We start from the raw sequence: 19,908 nt of genomic DNA, 5'->3' as shown, positions 1-19,908 counted from the left end.
GTTCTTTGAGTCTGTTTATATAGTGGATTGCATTGATGGATTTCCATATATTGAACCATCTCTCCATCCCTGGGATAAAGTCTATTGGATCGTTTGATATGTTCTTAGATTTGGTCTTCGAGTATTTTATTGAGTATTTTTGCAGCAATATTTATAAGGGAAATTGGTTCCCTTTTCATTTCTGATTCCTTTTCTCTTTCTTTTTGAGTCTTTGTGTGGTTTACGTATAAGCATAATTGCGGCTTCATAGAAGGAATTTGGTAGTGATCCATCTGTTTCTATTTTGTGGAATACTTTCATCAGTATTGGTATGAGGTCTTCTAAGAAGGTCTGATAGATTTCTACACTAAATCGTTCTAGTCCTGGGCTCTTTTTGGTTCACAGACTTTTAATAACTGCTTCTGTTTCTTTAGGAGTTATGGGGTTGTTTAGAGGGTTTATTTGTTCCTACTTTGGTACCTGGTATTTGTCTAGAAAATTGTCCATTTCCTCTAGATTTTCCAGTTTGGTTGAACATAGGCTTTTGTAGTAGGAGCTGATGATTTTCTTCAAATTTACCCATATTCTGTTGTTATGCTTCCCTTTTCATTTCTGATTTTGTTAATTTGGATACCCTCTCTGTGCCCTCTGGTTAGTCTGGCTAAGGGTTTATCTGTCTTGTTGATTTTCTCAAAGAACCAGTTCCTGGTTTTGTTAATTCTTTGTATAGTCCTTTTGGTTTCTACTTGGTTGATTTCAGCCCTGATTTTGATTATTTTCTGTCTTCTACTCCTCTTGGGTGTATTTGTTTCTTTTTGTTTTAGGGCTTTAAGGTATGCTGTCAACTTGCTAATGTATGCTCTATCCTGGTTCTTTTTGGAGGCACTCAGTGCTATGAGTTTTCCTCTTAGCACTGCTTTCATTGAGTCCTATAAGTTTGAATATGTTGTGCCTTCATTTTTATGAAATTCTAGGAAGTCTTTAATTTCTTTTTTATTTATTCCTTGACCCAATTATCATTGAGTAGAGTGTTGTTCATCTTCCATGTATATGTGGGCTTTGTGTTGTTTTTGTTGTTATTGAAGACCATCCCTAGCTTTTGGTGATCTAACAGGATTCATGGGATTATTTCTGTCTCCCTCTATCTGTTGAGGCCTGTTTTGTGGCCAATTATATGATCAATTTTGAGAAAGTACCAGGAGGTACTGAAAGAACGTATATCCTTTTGTTTTAGGGTGAAATGTTTTATAAATATCTGTTAAATTCATTTGGTTCGTAACTTCTCTTAATTTCTCTGTGTCTCTGTTCAGTTTCTTTTTCCATGATCTGTCCATTGATCAAAATGGGGCATTGAAATCTCCTCCTATTATTGTGTGAAGTGCAATGTGTGCTTTGAGTTTTAGTAAGGTTTCTTTTATGAATGTAGTTGCCCTTGCATTTGGAGCATAGATTTTTAGGATTCAGAGTTTGTCGTGGTCGATATTTCCTTTTCTGAAAATGAAGTGTCATTTTTTCTGATAACTTTTGGCTGAATGTCGATTTTATTCGATATTAGAATGACTACCAGCTTATTTCTTCAGACGATTTGCTTTGAAAGTTGTTTTCCCGCCTTTTACTCTTAGGTAGTGTGAGTTTTTGCCACTGAGGTGTGTTTTATGTATGCAGCAAAATACTGGGTCCTCTTTATGTATCTGGTCTGTTATTCTATGTCTTTTAATTAGGGAATTGAATCCATTGATGATAAGAGATATTAAGGAATATTGATGTTGGTTCTGGCTAATTTTGTTGTTAGAAGTGGGATTATGTTTGTATGTCTCTCTTCTTTTGGTTACATTGCAAGAAGATTACTTTCTTGAGTTTTCTAGGGTGTAGATTTCCTCCTTGTGTTGGAGTTTCCCATCTATTATCCTTTGTAGGGCTGGATTTCTAGAAAGATATTGTGTAAATTTGTCTTTGTCATAGAATATCTTGGTTTCTCTATCTATGTTAATTGAGAGTTTTGCTGGATACAGTAACCTGTGCTGGCATTTGTGTTCTCTTGGCATCTAGTATGACATATGACATCTGCCTAGGATCTTTTGACTTTCATAGTCTCTGGTGAGAATTCTGGTCTAATTCTTATAGGCCTGCATTTATATGTTATTTGATCTTTTCTCCTTACTAGTTTTTATATTCTTTCTTTGTTTTGTGAGTTTGGTGTTTTGACTAGTATGTGATGGGAGGAATTCATTTTCTGGTTCAATCTATTTGGAATTCTGTAGGCTTCTTGTATGTTCTTGGGCATCTCTTTCTTTACGTTGGTGAAGTTTTCTTCTATAATTTTGTTGAAGCCATTTAAATTGGGAGTCTTCACTTTTTTCTATACCTATTATCCTTAGGCTTGATCTTCTCATTGTGCCCTCAATTTCCTGAATGTTTTGGGTTAGGATCTTTTTGTGTTTTTCATCATCTTTGACAGTTCCGTCAATGTTTTCTATGGTATCATTTGTCCCTGAAATTCTCCCTTCAATCTCTTGTATTCTGTTGGTGATGCTTGCATACATGACTCCTGATCTCTTTCCTAGGTTATCTAACTTCAGGGTCGTCTCTCTTCGTGCTTTCCTTATTGCATCTATTTCCTTTTTCATATCCTGGATGGCTTTGTTCAATTTCCTCACCTGTTTGGTTGTGTTTTCCAGTAATTCTTTATAGAATTTTTGTTTTTCTTCTATAAGGGCGTCTACTTGTTTACCTATGTTGTCCTGTATTTCTTTAAGGGATTGTGTCCTTCTTAAAGTCCTCTATCATCATCATGAAATATGATTTTTAAATCCAAATCTTTCTTTTCTGGTATGTTTGGATGTCCAGTATTTGCTTTAGTGGGAGAAGTCGCATCATCAGGATGCCAATAGTCTTGTTTTTCCTTTCTTAGTTTCCTGTGCTTGTCTCTTGCCATCTTGTCCCTGCTCTTAGCTTGGTTTGCTGTCTCTGACAGTGACTTGACCCTCCTGTAGCCTTCTGTGCCAGCACTCCTCTAGATCTGTTTTTTTTTTCTTTATTTTTTTTCAGATGCCTCTGGGAACAGAGAGCTGCTCCTGGGTTTCCCTTTACCTGGAGCCTCAAGGCAGGTTTCTTGGTGCAGAAGAGTTGGTCTTACCTGTACTCTCAGGTGTGTAGGTGCTCCTGGTGACTGACTTTTAGCTCTTGGCACCAGTAGAAACCTGAAGTGTCCTGTCCCTGATTGATCCTAGGTTCCTTTACCCAGAAGTCTTTAGGGGCACTAGGCAGGTTCCTTTTATGTCAGAAATGTGAGCAGAAGTGGTGGTCTCCCCTGAGGTCTCAGGACTGTCTGTGTCTCAGAGGGTCCAGCTCTCTCCCACATCGGATTTGGGTGCAGGGAACTACAGGACTGGTCCAGCTCAGGGCACAGCCAGAAACTGGAAGTGTCCTTTCCTAGATTTCTTCCACCTTTATGTGTTATAAGGCCATCAGGTGGGTTGTGTGGAGTAGAACGTTCAGTCATACCTCTGCTCTTAGGTGTGTAGGTGCTCCTGGTGACTGACTTTCAGCTCTCGGCACGAGCAGAAAACTGAAGGGTCCTGCCCTTGACTTTTCCTAGGTCCCAGTATCCAAACGGCACAGAGGGCACTAGGTAGGTTATTCTTGGTCAACATGTGAGCAGAAGTAGTTGTCTCCCCTGAGGTCTCAGGATTTTCCACACTTCTGAGGGTCTAGCTCTCTCCCAATGGGATTTGAGTGCAGGTAGCTGTGGGACTGGTTCAGTTCAGTTCTGGGCACAGACAGAAACTAGTAGATTCCTTCTTTTGACTATTCCTAGATTCCTGTATCCAGAGGTCACTAGTTGGGTTCCTCTTGGGCCAGGAATTTGAACAGAAGTAACAGTCTCCCCTGAGGTCTTAGGATTTTCCACATTTCTGAGGGTTCAGCTCTCTCCTCCATGGGATTTGCGTGCAGGGAGCTGTGGGACTGGTGCAGTTCCTGGGCAGAGAAGACTCTTAACATCTGCAGCCATGTTCTCTCAAGTGAGGGCTGGCACAAGTTAGGTCAAGGTCATGATTTGAAAGTAAAAATAAGATGGGACAAAGCTTTTGTAAGGTGGGACAGAAGGAGAAGGACGGAGAATCAAGATGGTGATGGGGAAGGATGACCAAGACCAAGGTGGTCTTAAATTGCCAAGGTAGTTGGGATGGATTTCTCAAATTTATTTTCTCTAGGTGGGCAATTTATCCCATCCATTGGTTGTAAGTTTACTGTATGGATGTATTGTGGATTGGGAATTTAACATATAAATTTGATTGTTGGTTTGCAGTTTATTGAGTCTTGATTTTAACAGGTTGTTGGTAGTTTATATTATAAGTATAAGGGGGCAGATGTTAGAATGTAAACATAGCAATGGTAGAGAGTTATGAGAGCGTAGCCACCACTGGGACTAGTGGGTAAGATGCTTTGCTGACTGAGATGAAAATATCCTGCAGATGCCATGAGGCCCTATGGTGTCAGCACTAATGTGAGATAAAAGAAACCGGGTTTTATTATTTACAACAACAGTGATATCTGCTCCAGTGTCAACCATTCCATCAATCTCAATATTGTTTATTGGTATTCTTAGTTTTGGCCTTTGATCCTCTGTAGAAGTTTTCCAAAATATTTGTTTTTGGTTCTGTTTTAAGTTTTTTGAATTGTTTATAAAAACTTGTCTTTGCCTTCTTGTCTGGTCTCACAACATCCATCTTTAAAGGAGTGATGTTTAGTTGTCCTGAGGAAGAGAACTCTCCCTGCCTGTCACTGGGGCCTGCAAGAGGTCCCCCTGGGAGTTTTTTGGTCTGTTGTTGCTCTACATTCCCTAGGCAAATTCCTCTGCCACATCTTTGACAATATTTCAAAAGGCATAGGGCCTATTGGGATTGTTTTGTTTTGTTTTGTTTTCCTGAATGACCCTGCTTGCCATAATTAAAACATTTGAAATTTTGGGTTATTTCTAGGTCTCTAGTGGCAGTTTCTCCTATTACTGACATATCAGGTGAGTGAGGTCTAACATCGGCTGTGTTTCTATTTCACTCATCAATTGATGCTAACCCTGCCCTCAGTGGTCTGATTACTTCCTTTCATTGAGCATTTGCATTTTCAAAGGTTAAAGACTCAATTATTGCCTTTCTTGCTGCTGAATCTCATTTCAAAAGTCAGGAAAGATTTCCTTTGCATGACTTGAGTAAATAGTTCAATTCTTTTTCCTGATTCTGTGACTTTGTCCCAGGTCTTTAAGGCTGACCATTGACACAATGCCAGAGTTTCTTAGTCATATAGAGCCTGGACCTCTACCTCAGCAAATTGACCTTCACCAAGCAGCTGATCTGTGGAAATATCCCTACCCCTGGCTCTATTTTGTTGTTCTATCTCCCTCGCCCCTTCTCTCTACCACGAGAGCCATTGTAAATATGATGCTGGTTCTAATATTGCTTTTGCCATATCCTTCCAGTCTTTGGGGATTATTCCATTTTTAACAGCTTAAGAAGTCAGAATTTGTTTTACAAATGGCAAATGAATTCCAAAATTAGTGATACTTTCCTTAAATTTCCTCAATTCTAACAAATCCATAAGTTGCCATTCAAATTACTGATAACCTTGTAGATGATCATCGTCTAGATGTCTTTGTTATATACTAGCCAGATAGACTAAAGTTTGTTTTCTAGTAACCTTTGGTTTGCTTTCTCTAATTTTATCTTCTGTTTCTACCTGAGTATTTTTCTTAATTGAGATTTTAAATTCCTCCCTTAAGGTGTACATGTTTCATATTTCTTATTTTGTTGCTCCTCCTGTTTCTTGAGTTCCTGTATTCTCTGCTCAAGGTTCTGTCTCCACATTTTAACTTTTTCTTTATATTGCAACTCTGATATTCTGCTATCCATTTTATTTTGATGGATTAATTTTAAAAGGTTATTCTCCAGGTCTTGTTTCCAATCCTCATTATTTTCTCTCTGCTGGTCAGTCTGACGTGTGAGCTGTTGTATCCTTTGTTCCAGCATCTTTTCCAGCTCCTGTCTCCCACTTCATTTTCATTTTTCTGTCTTTTGTTCTGATCTGTAATTTCCTGTGTCTTCAATTCTAATGTTTCCTCTAGGCCATGTTGCCAATTCTTAAATTTTTATTTTTGTTGTACATTTTGCTCTAGGCCCTGATTCCATAATCTTAACTTTTCTTCATGTTGTAATTCTAATATTGAAGCATCTGCCTTCTTTTGATTTGCTGACTTTAGTAAATTATCCTCTAGGTTTTGCTTCTAAATTTTTTCTCTATCTCCTTGCTGTTCAGTCTGGTGTGTCAATTGTTGAGTCCTTTATTCTAGCATCTCTCCCAGCTCCTGTTGCCAACCTTCATTTTCTGCTTTCTGTTGCTTATCTTGACCTATAAAATCTAGAACCTTTAGTTCTAGTATTACCTGTAATCTCTTTTCTAAGGCAAGGAACCTTTTATCTAAGGCTCTGTCTATTGAGAAGAAATAGTAGATCAAAAGAATAAATATTGCCTTGCTGGTAAATGACAAGGTTTCTATATCTTTTAAATCCATCCCTGTCAAACCACTCAGAATATCACCCCTTAAAGCCCAAAGGTATTTATTGTGTTTCTCATCTTTAGTATCATAAACATGTTTCTCTCTTTATTATCAATGTATGATGCTTATTATCTGGTCGGGGTCCTATGTACCTTTGTCTCCCTCTGTTGTTCTATTCAGAGTTTGGCTGTCTGTGTCTTGTCTTAATATAAGGGGATACAGGGAAGCCAACAGAGACATATCAGTTCACTATGTCTGCCCAAGATTAGCTCTGGATTGGGGTGCTGCCCCTGGCCTAAGCTGTCTGTCTGGGGCTTGGGGAGGGAGCCTCTCTGCAGTTCTCTGTAGGCCCCTCAGATCCAGTCAGCTTTCAAATATTGCTGCCACAGCCTTGTATTGGGGGTAAGGGGAGGGGCAGTGATCTTTTATCTGAAGTTAGTTAAGTTCTATCAGTACGTGGGTTGCCATTTTGTTGTGGTAAATCTCCAACCCCAGTAAGCACATGCAAGGAATATGCAACTCAGTTATATATTAATAAACTGCATGCCTGTATTGGGCAGATATGCCTCCATACCACTGTCTTCCCTGGCTATGAAGTAGCTGCTACTTGCAGATTCTCCAGGCCATGCCCTTCTGGTCCATCGTCTTTTCACCTTCCCCCCTCTGTTCTCCCGTTTGTCATCTCTTCCATGTCCTCCTCCTGCCCTCCTCTTTCTGTCTTGCCTAGAACACCTGCCTCTACATTTTTGTCTAGGGATTGGCTATTTGTCACCATTCTTAGCCAATCAGATAATTAGGGGAAATTCCTCTACAGGGGTTGTTTCCAGTTTCTGGCTATTATAAATAAAGCTGCCATGAACATAGTGAAGCATGTGTATTAGTGGTATGGTGGAATATCTTTTAGGTATTTGCTCAGGAGAGGTATAACTGGGTTTTCAGGTGAACTATTTCCAATTTTCTGAGGAACGGCCAGAATGAATTACAGAATAATTGTATAGCTTTACAATCTCACCAGCAATGAAAGGGTGTTCCTCTTTCTCCACATCCTTGCTAGCATGTGCTGTTTGTTGTTTGAGTTTTTGATCTAAACCGTTCTGATTTGTGTAAGATGAAATCTCAGGGTCATTTTGATTTGCATTTCCCTGATAAATATGGATGTTAAGCATTTCTTTAAGTGCCCCTTGGCCATTGGAAATTCCTCTGTTGAGAGTTCATTGTTATCTCTTACCCCACTTTTAAATTGGGATATTTGGGTTATTAGAGTATAACTTCTTGAGTTTTTAAATCTATTTTGGATGTTTGACCTCTGTCAGTTGAAGAATTAGTCATGAGGTTCAATTTCATGAGGTTCAATTTATCAAATATTGATCTTCTTGCCATAGCTATTTTTCAGAAGGAAGTGTTTATTTTGATCCAGACAAACAAGAATCTTGGATGACAGGAAATATGGACACAAGTGCTAGACTTAATGGCAGAGATAAAAAGCTCACTTCTTCAAACTCAAGATGAAGTCAAGCATAGGAATCTGAAGTAGCTCCCAATTTTAATTCTCCAGTGACATATTTTCTTTAGCAAGTCCACACCTCTACAAAACCTTCTCAAACAACATCACTAACTGAGAAGAAAGTGTTCAGATTCATGAAACTTTAGGGGACATTGTCATGCAAAATATCACATGGGTGGTGTTGGAGATCTTTGAATTCAAGTTCTACCATTTTCCCAACTTTCTATACATGATAATCTTTACCTGTATTTCTTAGATGTTTTAAATCTAAAATTAAAATAAGCATGTTTGAGATGTGTGTTTATATCTTCTTTATAAAACTTAGTTGAAGAAGACAGAGGCAATATATATCTAAGAATAAAAGATGTTTGCTGTGCAATCTAAATTCAACTACTAGAAAATCAGGGAAGGTAGAAGGGGAGAATTGAGAGAGTGACCCTAGGGTGGGTGTCTCTCTCTCTCTCTCTCTCTCTCTCTCTCTCTCTCTCTCTCTCTCTCTCTCTCTCTCCACACACACACACACACACACAGTGGTACAAATTCACATGCACACATACACAATAAGTATAGTCAAATAATTTTCAAAAACTTTAGGTGTTTAAACAGCTTGATGGCAAATTCAAACTTGTGAACATCACATATAATTGCAGAACACTCTGAAATTTATCAGTTATGTGACCAAGATTTGACCCAGATTGCATGTTATGGTATTATGTTCATAGAATTTTTTTAAATGTATCATCTCACACTTTTAGCAATTGGGTGTATAAGTATAAAATGTTTAGAGTCACTTTGATTATAAAAAAAAGGCAGCAGCAAGCTTCATTTTATTCATTACTGATGATGAAAAGAATAGTTTTGAAAATTTGATTAGCATTATCAATGCTGCTGCGACTACCAGGAGTATTTCCTTGTCCCTCTTTCTATTTTCATAAATAAGCAACACTCAGTATCACTCTTACAGATAAATCCCCAAGAGTTGTCCAAGATAATTATATCCAAGACTTTTGTTTCATTCAGAATACAGAATAGGTGACATTGGACACCCATGGGACAATTGCAGGAAAAAAGATAAGTCAGCCTGTGGGGAAATTTGTCTTTACACAACAGTAATGTCTTCATAAGAATATATCAGATGGAAAGAATATCTGAAACACAGGAAAATTGAGTTTTGGTAAGTCATTTATGATATTATTCTATTTGAAAATCCTCAAAAAATTTCTAGTTATTTCTTTTTAACAATACCCAGTATATGATGTGTTGAGAATTGCTTGGTTTTTTTCTTTTGTTTTTGTTTTAATCATCTTCAGGGCCCAATTCATGAGTTTCCTAAACCTGGTCTATTCATGAGTCTTCATGTCTATCCCAGAAGATCATCATTCTTTATCAGATAAGAGCAGTATTCAGCTAGCATTTTACAAATATCTTTTCAACTTAACCAAATAAAATATTTTTAATTAAGAGTCAGTAGGATATAATAAGATAACTTTCATCATATAAATATAAAAATGATAGCAATTCAAGTGAGAAGAGACATAATACAAGGGCACTTTTGAATTCGGATTTTAAGTATCTGAAAACTATTCTTTATGGAATAGAAGGAACAACATCTCTCAGGGATGAGCCCTCTAATTTTTTGTCAAATGTAGAGTGGTCAAACTTGAATTCATATACAATAAGATAGTTTGACCTAATAGTCTGTGTGTGTGTGTGTGTGTGTCTGTGTGTGTGTGTGTCTAAAATATTACTGTATAAGTTGTCAGTATCTACCATTTTGTTTCTACTAAGTTTAGTAAATATTACTACATCCATAAATATATAAATATTAATACTCAGACTATTACATTGTTTGTCACTTTGATAAAAGACCAACCAATATGGAAAAAAGGTTACACATAGAAGAAAATTGTTTGTTTGTAGACTCTAAAAGAAGATAATTCAGTTTGCTTCCCTTCCTTAATATTTGTTAATATAAAACTAACATTGGAAATGCCACTATTAAAGGTGAAAATTACAGTGATGCTTTAATAGATTGTTTTTCATTAGGTCTTGTACAATACTGATAGCTGCTTGGGATATGAAGAGAAGGGTGAAGTGGTTGCTATGTTCCTGACAACCATTTTGTATGTCAAATATTTCTTTTGTAGCTTCATATCTCATAGTTACTGAAGAGGATGTAGGAACTTAGGAAAAATATAAATGCAAGAAGTACACAGAAACATGTACTTTATAGCAAATATATAGATATATGTATATATGACATATATTGTCATACATATACATATTTTATATATTGTGTGTGATTTTATATGCATATGTCAGACAGAGCTCATATGAATAACAGACTCATTGCCTATAACCTCAAGAATTGTATTGTTTACTTATTCACTAGAAATTATGGAAAAAAAGAAGAAAATTCACAGATCACTATACTCTGGATATTAGAAAGGCTTAATGATTCTCATGTGTGTATTTTCTTCTGTATCTTTACTATGCATTGCTTAGTTAACTGTATAATACCTTTTTCAGCTATTATAGTATATGACTTCATTTTTACTAGCATTTCATTTATCACCTGGAAGTAAAACATCCTGAAGATCATCATTAAAGGAGTTTTGATAAATCATGGACACCAGTATACATCACAAATCAGATATAGTATATTTTACATCCACAGTTGTATAAAACAGTAGTGTGATATTTACATAATATTAGAGGAGAGAATATAAAAGGCATTACTTGAGACATGGTTCTACTTTTCAATGAAAAGTATAGTCTGACACAGGCTTGTGAAGAAATGTACTTGCTCTATCAAGTAGTAATTCTTTTCATTTCTGTCACAGTTCTATTGTAACTTCCAAAACTTGTGTAGAATAAAGAATAAATACAATAACAAAAAATTAATAAAAAACACAGGCGAAAGTCCAAGAAGACTAAGCCTCACACAAAGAACAAAGGCAACAAAAATATGCTGAGAGTTGGAGAAATAGTTCCCAGGACAAGCACATCAATATGTTATTCAATATGAAATGGTCAGTCCTTACAACTTATATATACAAGTAACATTATATAGACAGAAGTTTATATTTTGGAATAAAAATGTTTATAAATATAAATGTATGTAGTTAACAATAATTCCTGAAAAAAGAGGCAATGAATTTGAAAGAGAGCCTGGAGGCTTGATGAAAGGGGATGCTAGAGTTGAAAGGGGATGCTAGAACGGAAAGGGGAGTGGATGAGTGAGTAAAGGAGTGCTTTCATAAAAGAAAAGGGGAGAAGGCAGAGAGGGTGGGATGGGAGGTTTGGGGAGGGGTAACTGGAAAGGGGCATGTCATTTGAAATGTAAACTAATAAAATGATTAATTAAAGAAGGAGAGAAAGAGACATCATGGAGGAAGTCTATTGAATGATTTGTAGGGAAGAAAGGGAAGGGGAAAATTATACACTTATAATTTCAAAACATAAAAGAAATAATGGAAGTAAAACAAAAATGTAATCCTGGAAATGTCCAGGCCAGAAACTGTCCTGTGTAAAAATCAAAACTATTAAGGAACACAAACTCTTTGCTCTATAATCTTACATAGTTGGTAAATCTTCTAAGGTGCATGCATGTACTTATGTGTTACCATGCCACTGAAGCAGATGGTTGTGTTACTTAATGTCTATAGAACCTTCCTTTTCTTCTTTTGCTTCTTTCTCTTTTCCTCCTCCTTTTCTTCTTCCTGCTCCTCCTCTTTTTTATCGTCTTCATCTTCTTTTTCTTCTTAATCTTCTTCATTTTAAGTGTACCCCTTCAAGTCCTTAGAAAACAGTGATAAAATTTATTGTAAAGATATTGTCATGGATCTCATTGTTTACCTACTGATTCCTCTAACCTAGAGATATGAAAGAATAAAAGATAATAAGACCTACAAGTTGAAAATTGGCAAGAGAATTGCTAAATGGAGGAGAAATTATAGAATGATTATCCAGCATCCAATTTGAGTACTGTCTATTCGATTAGTAGAAGCACCTGCCTGTGCTTTTAGGAGAATCACTGATGCTCACTAAGTGTATAACCTCACACTCATCGAAGGCTGAGAGTCAAAGAATATCTATGCTTACAGGCCTATTCTTTAAAATAGCATAGATGATCAGTATATAAGTAACATGATGAGAAATTTACTGATGATAAATACATTGATGATAAATGATATATAATTCATATCAAGAAACTACAGTATTTAAGAGTCTTGATATTCTCAATATCTTATTGTTGCAAGATATGTAAGTCGTTGCTTCAAATTGAGATCTATATGTGCTAGTGCTAAATTTGAACTTAATGTGATGTTTAGAGCTCATGTTTGAATATGGGTTGCCTTTTCTTGGTAAATCTACTCCAACATGTATTTGCGACAATAATTTTTAATTAGTTGTTTAAATAAATTCAATGATGTATATTAATAAGTAACTGTGAACCTGGTTTAATGGTTCAGTCTGGTGCCTGTGTATATCTTATATGGTGTTCTGTAATGCCTCCTCACTGAGGCTTTCACAACATGTACATTAGAAATGTATGTTAAAATTTTAACTTATTGATATCATAGATATTATTTTACAAACACTCAATGAAATCATTAAACATACTTTAAAATGGTATCATCCTTTATAACCGTATGTACTGAACTTCAATGCTATTCCCACAAGTTTCTGAGTTTCAACTTCATTTTTGTTATAGAATATCATTATTGCTACCAATTAATACACACAATTTATTTAAGAAACCACACAGATTTTGATGATTTTATATTACATTGGTTTTCTCCTTATTGCTCTCCTCTACGATGAGTTTCCTGAAAGAGGATGTATACACCTGATGCTTCTTTTCTTGGAGACTAACTCTTGACTCATGAATTTTACTGTGGGCAACAATGTCACACATATTTGGATTTCCCTTTACATTTATGCATTTTTATACAAACAAGTTTCAGTGTACATGTCTGATTCTACAAAGGAATTAACCCACCTCATAGTTCAGTCGATAATTTTTCTTTCTTTCCAGGTAACTTCCGAAGATACACTGAATAAAATGGATGAAGCCAATCAGACAGTTGTGTCAGAATTTATACTCTGGGGACTTTCCAACTCAAAGAGTATTCAGCTCTTCCTCTTTGTGATATTGTTGATGCTTTATCTTCTCATCATGTCTGGAAATATTGTCATCCTGATCTTAATAACTACCGATCCCCATCTTCTTTCCCCAATGTACTTCTTGTTGGCCAATCTGTCCTTTGTTGATATGTGGCTTTCCTCAGTCACCACTCCTAAGATGATCACAGACTTTCTCAGGGAAAACAAGACCATTTCCTTTGCAGGATGCATGTCCCAGGTCTTCTTTGCCCATTGCATCGCTGCAGGAGAGATGGTGCTGTTGGTGGTGATGGCTTATGATCGCTATGTGGCCATCTGCAAACCCCTCCACTACTTCACCATCATGAACCTGAAGAGATGCACTGGGTTGGTGTTGACTTCCTGGACAATTGGCTTTACTCATGGTATAAGTCACTTGTTAGTGGTTGTACAGCTACCTTACTGTGGTCCCAGGGAAATAGACAGTTTCTTCTGTGACATGCCACTGGTAATCAAACTGGCCTGTATGGATTCCCATGATTTAAATACTTTAATGAATGTTGAATGTGGGGTTGTGGCTGTAACATGCTTTATACTGTTGCTTATTTCCTACACAAATATCCTTATCACTGTTTGCCAAAGCACAAAAGCTGGGGTATTGAAGGCCTTGTCTACATGTGCTGCACACATCACAGTGGTAATGATTTTCTTTTTGCCCTGCATCTTCATCTATGTGTGGCCCCTCAGTATCACCTGGTTAGACAAATTTTTTGCTGTGTTTTATTCTGTTTTTACACCTCTCCTAAACCCAACCATTTACACACTGAAAAATAAAAAGATTAAAAATGCTATGAAAAGGTTCATAGGCAAATATCTGGGTCTCAACATAAATTCATAATATCTAGAAATGTATACTAATTTCTCCACATAAAACTTGTTGTATTCAAAATCTTCAAACAAGAAAAAAAAATGTTCTTATTTCAAATGTTACAAATCGTTCAATAGGGATATAATTTAATATTTTAAACATGATATTTACTGATCAATCATCATATCGTTGTGAATCTTTTACCTTAAAATAAAAATATGAATGATTTTCTCCCACAAGCATGCCATCAAACTATTCTTCAACATTTTTAATAAAGTTATAGTTAACATTTTTGACCAAACCCTCATGTTTACACATGTGAATAAAATATTAGTAAATTTTACCTGAGTATAATTCTGTAGTCACTGTATATATCCCAAATTGTTAACTTCCTTTGCCAAATGACCAACATTATCATTTTTGTCTTAGTTCAACTATCTGCCAAATTAGTATTGGTGTGGTTCAAAAAAAATTTTAAAAAGAAAAAACAAAAATAAACTTCTCAAGGGCCAACAGTGAATTTACTTTGTATTTTTTAAAGAAATATTTCATTTATTTACATTCCAATTATTGACCTCCTTCCCAGTCCTAGTCATCAGGCCCCCTTCCTCTTAATCTCCAAGAAGGTGATGCCCCACCCACCTATCTACTCACTCCCATATCACCCCTTTAGCATCCCCCTTCTTTGGGGGCATCAAGTCTTCACAGGACCAAGTGCATCCTTTTCCACTGTGGCCAGAAAAGGCAGTCCTCTGATACACATTGGGGGGGGGCATAAACCAGCCCATGTATGCTCTTTGGTTGGTTGCTTAGTCTCTGGAAGCTCTGAAGTGTACAGTTAGTTGATTCTGTTATTCTTTCTATGTGGTTCCAATCCCTTCAGCTCCTTTCGTCCTTCCCTTAACTCTTCCATAGGGCTCCCAGACCTCAGTCCAATGGTTGGCTGTAAATATCTGCATATGTTTAGTCATGGGCTAATAGCCTTTCAGAGAACAGCCATGCCAGGCTCCTGTCTGCACGCACAACATGAATCAGCCATAGTGTTGGGGTCTGCACATGAGATGGATGCCAAGGCCAAGCTGAAGTAGTATCTGGATGGTTTCCTTCAGTGTCTACTTAATTTTTGTCCTTGCATTTCCTTTAGACAGGAACAATTTTGGGTCAAAGTAATCGGGGGGAGGGGAGCGCCTAACCTTCAACTGGAGGCCAGGTCTATCTAGTGGAGGTGGTCTCTTCACACACTATCTTCCCAGTGTTGGGCACTTTCCTTAGGCCATCTCCATTAAGTCCTGGGAACCTCTCACATCCATGGTGTCTTGGACTTTCTAGAGGTTGCCCCATCCCATCACACTAATGCATGTTTTTTAGTCATCCTCTCCGTTCTTTGGATTTCTCTTTTGTTTTGCCTCTTACCTGATCCTGACCGCCTTTCTTCCCTCCTTTCTCCCTTCCCACCCAGGTCCCTTCTTCCCTTTGCTTCCCATGATTATTTTGTTTCACTTTTAAGTGGAATTGAAGTATCTGCACGTGGGCCTTCCTTCTTGTAAAGCTTCACATGGTCTGTGAGTTGTATCATGGATATTCTGAACTTTTGCCTAATATCCACTTATCAGTGAGTACTTACCATGTATGTCCTTTTGGGTCTGGGTTACCTTACAAAGGAGGATATTTTCTAGTTCCATCCATTTGCCTGCAAAATTGATGGTGTCCTTGTTTTTAATAGCTGAATAGTATTTCGTCGTATAAATGAACCACATTTTCTGTATCTTTACTTTGTTTGAGGAACAGCTGTATTCTTTCCAGCTTCTGACTATTACAAACAAGGCTGCTATGAACATAGTGGAGCATGTGTTCTTGTAGTATGGCTGGAGCATCTTTTGGGTATATGCTCAAGAGTGGTATAACGGGGTCCTCACGTAAAACTATTTCCAATTTTCTGAGGAACTGCCAGATTTCTTCTCAGAGTGGTTGTATCAGTTTTCAGTCCAAACAGCGTGGTGGAGTGTTTGTCTTTCTCTACATCCTCACTAGCAATTTAGGTCGCTTGACTGTTTGATCTCAGCCATTCTGATTGTTTTAAGGTGTGATCTCTGGTTCATTTAGATTTTAATTTCTTTGATGACTAATGATGTTGAACATTTCTTTAGACACTTCTCAGCCATTCAAGATTACTCTGATGTGAATTCTCTGTTTGGCTCTGTATCCCATTTTTCATTGGGTTATTTGTTTTTTCTGTAGTCTAACTTCTAGAGTTCTTTGCTTTGAATACCCTACCTTCTATAAAAGGTAGGGTTAATGAAGTTATTTTCCCAATTTGTAGGTTGCTGTTTTGTCTTATTGACATTGTCCTTTGACTTACAGAATCTTTGGAGTTTCATGAAGTCCCTTTTGTCAATTGTTGGTCTTGGAGCCTGGGCCATTCATCGGTGATTTGTTCAAGAAATTTCCCCTTGTGCCAATGTGTTTTAGACTATTTCTCACTTTCTCTTTTATTAGATTCAATGTATCTGGTTTTCTGGGGAGGTCCTTGATCCTCTTGGATTTGAATTTTGAAAAAAAAGGTGCTAAATATGGATCAATTTGCATTCTTCTACATGCAGACCAGCAAGAAAGCCCAGTACCATTTGTTAAAGATGCTTTCTTTTTTCCGCTGTATGTTTTTTGGCTTCTTTGTCAAAAATGAAAGTTCCATATGGGTGTGGTTTATTTCTGGGTCTTTGATTCCATTCCATTGATTGATCTGTTTGTCTCTCTACCAGTACTATAAAGTTTTTATCACATAAATCTTTAGCATATCTTGAGGTCAGGGATGTTATTTCAACAGAAGTTCTTTTATTGTTGAGAATTTTTCATTATCCTGGGATTTTTGTTTCTCCACATGAAGTTGAGAATTGCTTTTTTTCTCTGTGAAGAATTGAGTTGGAATTTCGATGGGGATTTTATTGAATCTGTAGATTGCTTTTGGTAAGATGACCATTTTTGCTATGTTAATCCTCTTGATCTATGAGCATTGGAGATTTTTCCATCTTCTAAGGTCTTCTTCAATATCTTTCCTCAGAAACTTGAAGTTGTTGTCATACACATTTTTCATTTCCTTGATTAGAGTTACAATGACATATGTTATACTTTTGTGACTATTGTGAAAGTTCATGTTTCACTAATTCCTTTCTCAACCTGATTATCATTTGTATAAAAGAAAGACAATGATTTCTTTGAGCTAATTGCATATCCAGCCAGTTTGCCAAAGTTGTTTGTCAGCTGTGGGAGTTTCCTGGTAGAATTTTTTTGGGCTGCTTATGTATACTATCATGTCATGCTCAAATACTGGTATCTTAATTTCTTTTCCAATTTGTATCCCTTTGACCTCCTTTTGTTGTCCAATTGCTCTAGCTAGAACTTAATTTACTATATTAAATAAATAGGGAGAGATTGGGTAGTTTATCTTTTCCCTGATTTTATTTTATTTATTTTATTTTTAATGGTTATTTTCTTTATTTACATTTCAAATATTATACTCCTTCCCTGTTTCCCCTCCAAAAATCCCTATCCCATCCCCTTCCTGCCTACTTCTTTCAGGGTGTTTACCTACACACTCCTGCCTCACTACCCTAGCATTTTCCTATGCTGGGGCATCCACAGGACAAAGGGCCTCCCCTTTTATTGATGACAGATAAGGCCATCCTCAACTACATATGCAGTTGAAGCCATGGGTCCCTCCATGTGTACTCTTTGCTTGGTGGTTTAGTCTCTGGGAACTCTGGGATATCTCGTTGGTTGACATTGTTGTTCTTCCTTTGGGGTTGCAAATCCCTTCAGCTTCTTCAGTCCTTTCTCTAACACTTCCATTGTGGTCCCCATGTTCAGTTCGATGTTTGGTTGCGAGTTCGATGTATTGGTCCATCTCTGGCAGAGATTCTCAGGGGACAGTGATACCAGGCTCCTGTCAGCAAGCACTTCTTATCCCTGATTTTAGTGGGATTGCTTCTAGTTTCTCCCCAATTTATTTGATGCTGGCTGCTGTTTCGCTGTATATTGTTTGTATTATGCTTAGGCATGTCCCTTGAATTCCTGATCTCTACAAGACTTTCAACATAAAGGGGTGTTGTATTTTGTCAAGGGCTTTTTCAGTATCTAATGAGATGATCATGAGATTTTTCTTTTGGAGTTTGTTTATGTAATGGATTAGATTGATGGATTTCTATATACTGAACAATCCCTGCATCCCTGGGATGAAACCTACTTGATTGTGGTGAACAATCATTTTGATATGTTCTTGGGTTCAGTTTGAGAGAATTTTATTGAGTATTCTTCATTGATAGTAATACCAAAATCAGTCTGAAATTCTTTTCTTTTGTTGGGTCTTTGTGTGGTTTACGTATCAGAGAAACTGTGTTTTCATAGAATGAATTAGATACTGTTCCTTTTGTTTCTATTTTGTGGAATAGTTTGAGGTTTATTGATAATAGCTTTTTGTTGGTGGTGGTGGTGTTGTTTATTTTTGTTTTTGTTTTTTTCTGGGTTGGTTCTATGTTTTTGTTTTTAATTGGATATTTTTTATTTACATTTGAAAGATTATCCCCTTTCCTTGTTTCATGTCCATAAATCCCCTACGCCATCTTCTATGAAGGTATTCTCCTACCCAACTACCCACCAAATCCCCACCTTCTTGCCCTGACAATCCTCTACACTGAGGTTTCTAGCCTTGGCAGGACCAAGGGCTTCTCCTCTCTTTGATGCCCAACAAGGCCATCCTCTGCTACATATGTAGATGGAGCCATGGGTCCCTCCATGTGTACTCGTTGGATGATGTTTTAGTTCCTGGGAGCTCTGTTACAAATCCCTTCAGCTCTTACAATCCTTTCTCTAACTCCACCAATGGGGATTCCATTCTCAGTTCCAAAGTTGGCTGGAATCATCTGCCTCTGTATTTGTCATGCTCTGGCAGATCCTCTCAGGAGACAGCTATATTAGGCTCCGGTCTGCATGCACTCTTGTCATCAGCAATATTTTCTGGGTGTGGTGGCTGTATGTATATGTGCTGGATCACCAAGTGAGGCAGGCTCTGGATGGCCCTTCCTTCAGTCTTTGCTCCAAACTTTGTCTTTATATTTCCTTCTATAAATATTTTTGCTCCCTCCTTCTAAGAAGGACTGAAGCATTCACCCTTTCATCTTCCTTCTTTAGCTTCATGGGGTCTGTGGATTGTATCTTCTTTGATGGCTTGGTAGAATTCTGCACTAAAACCATCTGGTTCTGTGTTGTATTGTTCTGTTTTGTTTTGTTTGGGGGGAGGGGTTCAGAAACTTTTAACGACTGCTTCTTTTTCCTCAGAGGTTATTATGGGGGAATGTTTAGATAATTTACCTCATCTTGATTTAACTTGGTACATGATATCTGTCTCGAAAGTATGGCATTTCATCTAGATTTTCCAGTTCTGCTAAGTATAGACTTTATAGTAAGAGCTTGTGATTTTTTTTTATTTCTTCAATTTCTGTTGCTATGTTTCCCTTTTCATTTCTGATTTTTGTAATTTGGATTCTGCCTCTGTGCTCTTAGTTTGGATAAAGGTTTTTCTATCTTATTGATTTTCTCATAGAACCAGCTTTTGGTTTTGTTGATTCTTTATGTTGTTCTCTTCAATTCTAATTGGTTGATTTCAGTCCTAAGTTTGATTATTTTTGCTGTTTACTCATCTTGGATATGTTTGCTTCTTTCTGTTCGGGAACTTTTAGGTTTGCTGCTAGGTTGCTAATGTAGAATCTCTCCAATTTCTTTATGAAGGTACTCAGTGCTATGAATTTTCCTCTTAGCACTGCTTTCATTGTATTCCATAAATGTGGGTATGCTGTACCTTTATTTTAATTGAATTCTGGAAAGTCTTTAATTTCTTCCTTTCTC

At 37.0% G+C, this 19,908-nt stretch overlaps 1 protein-coding gene across 1 annotated transcript; it reads left to right on the top strand.

The window, feature by feature from the left end:
* Positions 1 to 13,101: 13,101 nt before the first annotated feature.
* On the top strand, positions 13,102 to 14,040 carry Or4k46 (olfactory receptor family 4 subfamily K member 46). The gene has a single exon (NM_001000919.1). It carries the CDS (start codon positions 13,102 to 13,104, stop codon positions 14,038 to 14,040), a length of 939 nt encoding a protein of 312 aa, NP_001000919.1.
* Positions 14,041 to 19,908: the final 5,868 nt, after the last annotated feature.

The sequence above is a fragment of the Rattus norvegicus genome, chromosome 3 (genome assembly GCF_036323735.1).
Source record: "Rattus norvegicus strain BN/NHsdMcwi chromosome 3, GRCr8, whole genome shotgun sequence".
In the NCBI taxonomy this organism is placed as follows: domain Eukaryota; kingdom Metazoa; phylum Chordata; class Mammalia; order Rodentia; family Muridae; genus Rattus; species Rattus norvegicus.
This window is presented reverse-complemented; position numbering and strand designations above follow the sequence as displayed.